Source organism: Leucopleurus acutus, assembly GCF_964270905.1.
Source record: "Leucopleurus acutus genome assembly, chromosome: 2".
NCBI classification, from domain to species: domain Eukaryota; kingdom Metazoa; phylum Chordata; class Mammalia; order Artiodactyla; family Delphinidae; genus Leucopleurus; species Leucopleurus acutus.
In genome coordinates this window covers 41901090-41909460 of record NC_139143.1, presented here as the reverse complement: position 1 = coordinate 41909460, position 8371 = coordinate 41901090, and the positions used below count along the sequence as shown (strand labels likewise).

The 8371-nt window shown below is 42.8% G+C and overlaps 1 protein-coding gene across 1 annotated transcript in view; it reads left to right on the top strand.

Moving 5' to 3' along the window:
- Positions 1–305: 305 nt before the first annotated feature.
- Positions 306–8371, top strand: part of DSTYK (dual serine/threonine and tyrosine protein kinase) — a gene marked incomplete at its 5' end in the record, with an annotated part of 54131 nt that continues 46065 nt past the window's right edge. Inside the window, one exon of the mRNA XM_082833750.1 lies at positions 306–570. Within this exon, the coding sequence (XP_082689876.1) occupies positions 306–570 (265 nt within the window). The remainder of the gene's footprint in view (positions 571–8371) is intronic.

Genomic DNA, 8371 nt, shown 5'->3' with positions numbered 1-8371 from the left:
CACAGTCTCCAGGTTTTGGAGCTCGGCCCCGGCCCAGACTACAAGTCCCAGGAGACCCCGCAGTGACGGGGTGCTCCGGTGATCGTTCCCTCATTCCTCTGGATAGTGGAGATAAAGGTTCCGTTCGCAGCGCACTGCGGTTTGGTTTGTTTTCAACGGCGGTGACGGAGGTTGGGAACCCGGCCGACTGCAGGCGGGGGCGTCAGGAGGCGGATTCCTCCTGCCCTAAGCACTGGGGGGCGGGAGGAGGGGAGCCGGACCAGAGGGCCGGGCACCAAGCCGCGAAGGCAGAGCAGGCTGAGGCGATGGAGGGCGACGGGGTGCCGTGGGGGAGCGAGCCGGTCTCGGGTCCCGGCCCGGGAGGCGGCGGAATGATCCGCGAGCTGTGCCGGGGCTTTGGCCGCTACCGCCGCTACCTGGGACGGCTGAGGCAGAACCTGCGCGAAACGCAGAAGTTCTTCCGCGACATCAAGGGCTCCCACAACCACAGCTGTCCCTCCTCCCCCACGGAAGGCGGCGGGGCTGAGCGCGGCCCTGCTGGCGATGTCGCCGAGATCGGGCTGCAGGCGGGTAAGGAGGGTAGCCGTGAGGAAGACAGGGCTGGAGAGGCAAACTGAGGGTGGGCCACACCCCTGCCCCTGCAAACAACCCCGGGAAGAGGCGGAAAGTGGAAGAAGGGCCGCGTGGCGAGGCCCCCGGGCCTGAGCTGGCCGGATCCGAGATGCCGTGGGAGGGCATCTCTCGGGGTGGGGGAGGGGAGGGGCTCCAGGGACTCGGCCGCGGGGACCAGAGGGCAAGGGGCGCCCGAAGGCAGGAGTGCCAGGAGCAGGATCCAGGGGACCGGGCTGTGCACGGGCGGGAGCGCGGAGGGCCCCAGTTTGAGAGGGCGGAGGTTAAGCCTTGGAGTGAGGAAAGTTGCTCTGAGTTCGGGGATGAGCAGTTGTGGTCAGAGTCCCAGTTAGGGATGGTGGAATGGAGGGATGGAGGACGGGCGGTAGGCAGGGAGCCCTAGGAGGCCAGGGAACTGTAGTGGATTTTGTGTGTCCGGTGTGTGTGTGTGTGTGCGCGCGCGTCTGTGTGTTTGACTATGTATGTGAAATACGCTTGCATCAATCATTTGGCAACTCTGTGAAAGGAATGTACTGGGGAATGGGGCTGGGGTCGCTAAAGGAAAGGATGTCTGATGGGTGCCAGGGAATTGCCAGAGATGCGGATTGTGTTTAGGGTGAAGAAGTTAGACAGGGAAAGGATCGTTTTTTGGTCCTGAAACTTGACTTGATTCTCTCTGGGATGTGTTAGAGGCCCTAAAGCATTTAAAGTCGTGCAGCGTTTTTGACCTTTCCTAATTTCTTGCTTCCTCTTAAACTGCTGTTGGTGGGGAACTGGAGGGTTTGATAACTACTTGGTCTAACTAGGAAATAACAGGTTGCATGGAAGAAGGGACTGGCATCCCATGCAGACAGATACCTTGGGACAGTATAGCAGTCAGTGGGTTTCATTGAGTGATTCTCTAACTAAAGTGTGTATTAAGATTAATGTTGAAAATATCTCAGGCTCTATCCCATAGATCGATTATGTCTAGTGGGTGGGTCCTAAGAATCTAAACGCAAGCCATGGGTAGGGATTCTGACGCAAGTGGGCCAGCAAGCACACTTTCAGAAACACTAATTTAGATGCTGACAGCAAATTTGAACATGAGGCGTAGAATACAGTGAATTCTTAAACTCTTCAGAGTTTGTGTGTTGGGCCCTATATTTCCAAAGTTGCATGTTTAATATCCTAAATTTGTCTGAGACTCCAGAAATGGTGATAAAATAAGATTCTGATTGATGATATTCCACTTAGTTGGCCTGGATGTAAATTAAAAAGCTTTTATTTTACCTCATGGGATAAGTGGGACAAGGGGGGATAACTAGCTTTTCTGAAGTTGTGGTTTTGCCATCTTCTGCCCAGAGATTTGTTATTCTTAAAATGGACCCATAGAGGGGACTAATTTCTGTGAGGCTATCAAAAACAATTGGTGAGAAGGGCAGATGTTTTCAGGGATGAGCCCCAGAACGTGTACTTTCACCCTCTCCCTCAGCAATGCTTTCCAGCGGCCTTCCCTGCTGCTCACAAGTTTTTCTTATAGCTTATCTTAAAAAGCCCTCTGTTGCTGTAATTTTTTTAACAACTATTTTAGAATTACTACTGATAAAAAATCAGAGAGTAGATTCACCTCAGAGAGACGGAGGTTTTCAAGGCACCTTGGCTGGCTCTTGTTTTTATTCTTTAAAAGCCAACTTAAGAACTACAAATGCACCTTTGTATTTTGCCTCATTGGCTTTTCTAGTTGACTGCATCATGAACTAATCTTTTCGTATTTAACTCTCTTCACCTTCTGGAGTCTGTCCATCTGAAATAAAAACCAGGAGAGGGTACAGATGACAGGACTGGGAGCCATTTGATTTTGTTCCATGAAATGCTTCCATTCCTTTAGTGTGGACAGTTTTATTTTTGGAGGTGAAAAGAACATCAGGAGAAGTTAGTGAGGTGGCACTTACTATGTATATTTTGGGGATGCCATTTTCCCAGCTGTTTAGGTGATTGTGTTAGAAAGTAGAAACCATTCCTTAAAAGACACCTAGCTCAAAAAAAAAAAAAAAAAAAAAAGACAACTAGCTCTTGTTCTCTCCCTTTACAGACTATCTTTAGAAGGTCAAGTTCATTCAGAGACTGTCTCAACTTTCTTCTGTGAATGTTGGTTTCTGATTAATAGGAACTTGAAATGTTAAGCGAAGGAACACTCAATTCTTAACCTCAATTCTTAAAACCTCTTTTGAAGGTTTTAATTATTGTTTCAGAATGGAAGTGTCTTCTAGGTTGGATGTAGTATGGTATTTGAGCAATTGAAGATCATGGATTAACTGTAAATTTTTATTATTTCACTTTTAACCACAAAAGAGATGGGAACGACCCCCCAAATAATGCTTCCTTCTTAATTTTCACAGTTTTGAATTCACTGAGGGCAGTGTAGTGAGTATATAATGTACATGATGTTTTAGAAGTTAAAAAGTAGGTGGAATCTAAAATGAGAGTAGCTCGGCCTGTACAGGGAAAACTGAATTATAAGTGAAACCGCCTTGATTCAGTTCCTCCTTTTCTTCCCAAAGCACTGGCCTTCTTTTCGCTTAACTATAGGGAATGAGAGCCCATCTATCTGTTGATTTTCCTCTGTCAGAGGGTTCAGAAGTAATGAGATAAAGGCTTTGACCACTTCTGAAGACAGGCAGAGTGGAGTACTACAGAGTAGCAGAGGGAGAAGTATTTTTCTTGTTTTATGATCTAGTAGAGTTCCAAGCTGTTGCAGTGTATCATAAACCTCTCAATTTTAAGAAATTGGAATGACTTAAATGTATTTAGTTGGAATGCTTTAATCTGTGCCACATTCCTTTCTTCCTGGTTCCGCTCCTTACTAACTGAGTGACCTTGGGCAGATCACAACGGCGCTGTGCCACGGTTTTCTCATCTGGAAATGAGGATTATAATCATAGTAGTTGCCTCTAGGGTTGTTGGGAGTTAGTATATGTGTTTAGAACAGTGCCTGTGTAAGTATTAGCTATTACTAGTCAATAAACATTTGAGCCCCTGGTAATGGGGTTAAAAAGTAAATACAAACATTGGTCTTGGCCTTGGGTTAGTGGAGATCAGTCTTCCCCTTCTATAGTTTTCTGCTAAGAAAGAAAAAAAATATATAATTATCATTACAGTGCACCTGTTTGTTTATGTTGGATGAGGGAGGAAGAGGACTATCGGAAGATCTGAACCTGGCCCTCTAGAAAGGGGTAATCTAATCTCAGCCATATGCATACGCAACATATAAAGTAGAAAAATTGGAAAAAGCTAAAGGTAGATTATAGGCATTTTATGTGAGTTACAGTTCTTAGGTTTTTATAGCTCTTTGCCATTGGTTTGCTAACAACTTCGTTTCTCCAACATCCTTCACCCTCTTTTGGTTGCCAGAATTAAAAGGGAGAAGAAAAGCACTAGTGTACTTATTTATTTAAGAAAAGCCCTAGTGCACATTTTTCTTGGACTTGTTAGACAGAAATTTGTATGGATAATACAGTTTAAGTGGCAGAGTGGCATCTGGGCAAGGGATGGAAAGTTGGGAGAGAGGATTTTCTTTACAGCCTGGTTTCTTATAGTTGCCATCTTCATGGTGCTGAGGGGTGGAGGGGAGTCGGTTGTGGGGTAAATCAGCCAGAGACTGGGATGGGTGTGCTTTCTAGTAATTTGCCATGATCTGTTTAGAAGAGCTGCCTCAGCATTTCAACAGAAGCTTAGCAGAGATGGTGCTATAACTGTGATTCTTATTTGTTACCTGTATTACCTTAGATGAACAAAACCCCATTTCCCCAATTATATCTAAAACTTTCACTTTCTCTCAATTTTCTTCCTGTATGGAAGCAGCATATAGTAGTCAAAAGTTTTAACCACCATTGTTTTCTGGTGTAACAAGTGGGAAAAAAAAAGTAGTCAAAAGCAAGCACAAGCACTTGAATCAGACCTGAGTTCCTCTTCTAGTTCAGCCTTTTATTAACCGTGGGACTTGGGGCAAGTTACTTAACCTATTGGAGTCTTGGTTTCTTCATATGTAAAATGGGAGTGATACAGAATGCCACATATTATATGAGTGCATCTATTTGAAATGTCCAGAACAGGCAAATTCATAAAGACAGAAAGTAGATTAGTGATTGCCAGGGGGTGGGAGGAGAGGAAAATGAGGAATACTGCTAATGGGTATGGGATTTCTTCCTAGGCAATAAAAATGTTCTAGAATTAGATAGTGGTCATGGTTGTACAACTTTGTGAATATGCAAGAAACCACTACATTGTGTGGTTTAAAAGTGTGAGTTTTATGATATGTGAATTATATCTAAATAAATAAATAGAATGGGAGTGATAATGTCACCTCACAAAGTTGTTGTGATATTTAGAGATAATATACATTAAAGCACTTAGCACAGGCATATAGTTAGTACTAAACATACGTGACATTTGAATGTGTGTGTGTATGTACTTGGTGAACATTAGATTAGGAGGCTGGAACGGGGGATCGGGGGAAGAATAAGAGGAGTGATGAATGGAATGAGGAACAGAACAGTTTTGAGCTGAAGCCAGATTTAGGCCCAGGTCTCTAAGCTCCCAGTCCCGTTCTGCTTCTGTGACTCCTCCCTTGTTCTTTCCTGATCTGGCCATGGGAATAGAAAATGCACTCTGGCAATGGAGAGATTACGTTACAAGTGAGTCATAACCCAGGCTCCATAGCTTGACATGGAACCATAATCTACTTCAGTGGGAGATTTTATCTGATTGAGTGAGTATAATGTGACACTACCTACTCAAGCCTTTTATACCAATTTCCAGTCCCTTTCCTTTCCCCTTCCTAATCTTCCTTTGCTAGGATAATCTGTTTCCCATGGCACGGGGCAGCGCACTACTAAAAAGGCTTGGATAATTCTGCCTGCTCTTGAAAGAAAAGACATTATTACCTTTAAGATTATTATAATTTTTAATATGTTTAGTTTAGTCTTAAAAGGCATTACTGATTTCAATATGGTTAGTTCTTCAGCCTTGCAAGTAGCATTTAAAGAAAGCATGGATTTAAATAAAAATCCATCTGGTCTTTAGATTTTGTTATGCTCTGTCCACTTTCCAGTCATCAGCATTTATTTCTCCATGCTTCTCTGTCTCACTATGTTAAGTCAACAAAGAATCTTCCTGCAATAAATGCACTTCTCAAAAGCAATCTTTTGAAACTAAAACCTCAAAAAATATGTTACTGAAGTAAAGGGAAATATGAATTTCACCTTAAACCTATTGCTCAATTCCTATAGGCTCTGGACATACAGGTCATGTTTTTATTTATTTATTCATATGATAGCTATGGATAGATTTGTCTTATCTCGCTTACTAGATCGTGAACTCCTAAGGGTAAAGAGTGATCTACCATAGTGCTTTGTACATAACAGGCAAGTATCTGTTAGATCGTTTACATATCTGGTAGATATTGGAATAATGTTTTTTTCCACTCCAGAAGGGCAATTTTTCCCCCATGAAAGATATGGGATTGTGTATCTTTGCCAAGATTTTCCTCTCTTGGCCCCGAAAACAGAACAATGATAAGCATTTGATAGATGACTCATTAGGCTGGAGCTGCTAGTATCCCAAAGAATGATTTTCATGTCCCAAAGAATGAGTTGCATGCAATACCGGAGCTTCACCATGATATGGGAAGTAAATATTCATTCACTCAACAAATCTTTATTAATGCCTAACTTTGTACTGGGTACAGGACACACAATGGTGAAACATTGTCCAACTAATTGATATTTTAAATTCTAAGCTGATGTTAGAATTGTTAGAATTCTAACACGTTAGAATGTTGTTAGATGTTAGGTGCTAGAATGTTAGAATGAAAGAAAGAAGGATTAGTGTTTCATCATGTTCCCTCTAGAGGATTTCCTACACATTGGTTTCCTGCTTAACCATTAGTCTTTGAGGACAGGAGGATAAGGCATATGAGAAATTCTAAGATTAAATGGCATTGATAAAAACAGTAGTTGAGATGCTTTACTAACTTTCTAACAGTACAGGAAAACTAGCCCCAGTCTGTCTCTGGGATGGAATAACTATAATTGTCTTGTTTGCATGGTTCAGAAGCAGAATGCACTCATGAAGATTGTTGTTAGAGTATCTTTTATCTTCATCAGAGGTTACTCACAGGGATGCCAATATGAAGCGTGTGAGGAGTGTGGGTGGATGCGGTTTTTTCCCTAACTGTTTTAAGACCTAAGGTGAATTTGCTCTTTACTTTTTGTAGGAAAATAGTTCACCTCTAGGGATAGTGGGTTTTGCTTCCTGCGTGGTCCAGGGAATCTGAATGGTGTCATTCATAACAAGAGTGTAGAGTCCCTGTGAAAGATGCAGCTTTTCTTTCACGACTCTCAGAGGTCTGACTGGAGTCCCCTGTAGGATTTTCAGTCTAAGTATAGGCCACCCCATGCTTGAAAATTGATTCCATTCTTTGCCAAATGGGGAGTCTGGTAATCTTGGGGATCCTGGAACTTGACACTTTTAACAGAGGAGAACAGATGTAGCAGTGGTTATGTGCCCCCTTGCTTAAAGCTATAAATCAGCCTCTCTGAGAAAGTCTCCTTATAGATAGTATTCCTCCAAAGTCCAAACCAAAACTCTCTGAAGGAAAGTTGGTCAGAGCATGGGGACTCATCAGAATCCCCTGTGGGACCCTGGTTGAATTGCCCATCACATGCGGTGCCTTCTCTGTCGTATTTAGTAGGCAGTGTGCAGTGTGAGTGGTTTGGACGTGTCCCCAGCCTGTGGGGTGCCATGTGGCCGCGGGAACCTTTTGACCACAAGTCTTTGGAGTTGGGCTTTATAATGTGCTTCCGTTCCCTGGGGTGGTGTTCTCTGGGCAGGAAGATGGGAAGTAGAACTTGAGGATTGTTTTGCTTTTCACTTGTTTAATAAGACATCAAAACTATCCCAAAGAATAGTAATAGCTTATGTATTCATAAAAGCCCTTGACTATTAAAAAAAAAAACCCTCATACTTCTTTTTTAAAAAATGCTTTTATCACTTTTATTTTACTCAGATATAAAAAAAGGTCTAATTTTAGCTTCATCAGATTAAGACTTCAGTGTGTTATTTATGCCAGACAGATTTTACCCTTTCTAGTTTATATAATGGGAGAGAATTATATTTCCCAGGATTTTCTTGGTTAAGCCAAGCTTTCCAGACTAAAGATTAAGTAAGGCCGTATCATAAAAGCAACTGGATAACAAGACTAATTTGAATAAAACTCTGTTTTTATTCAAATTACAGGGACAGTGACTGAACCAATATGGAGCTTACTTTTTAGGAATATTCTGTGCAATATACTGTAGCCTGAACTTTTAATATTATGGAGATATGTAGGGGCAAAAAGGAATGAAGAATTTGGGGGAAAACAGCTAGTAGGAGAAGTCATTCTTATTCTTTTGGCATATAAGAAGTCCCCTGGGGAAACCTATGTCAGTTTCTCCTGCTTGAACAATTGGCCTGCTCTGCTGGCTCATATTCCATGGAGAGAAGTGGAGAAGTTCTGCTGTTGCAACTTGGAAACGTGGTTGGTTAGTCGAGGATAAAAGTAGTTAGTTGGCCTGTGATAAAGAGGCCTGAGCTGCAGAAGAGGTGGAGGTGTGTTCCCTACTGCTGCACATCAGGAGGCCGCTGTAGGCAGTGCAAGGTCAAGCTTCTTCTGGTGGCTTCTTGTTCAATGCACTGGATGGTTATAGGTAACTTTCATCAAAGTGTCCTGTCCTGGAGT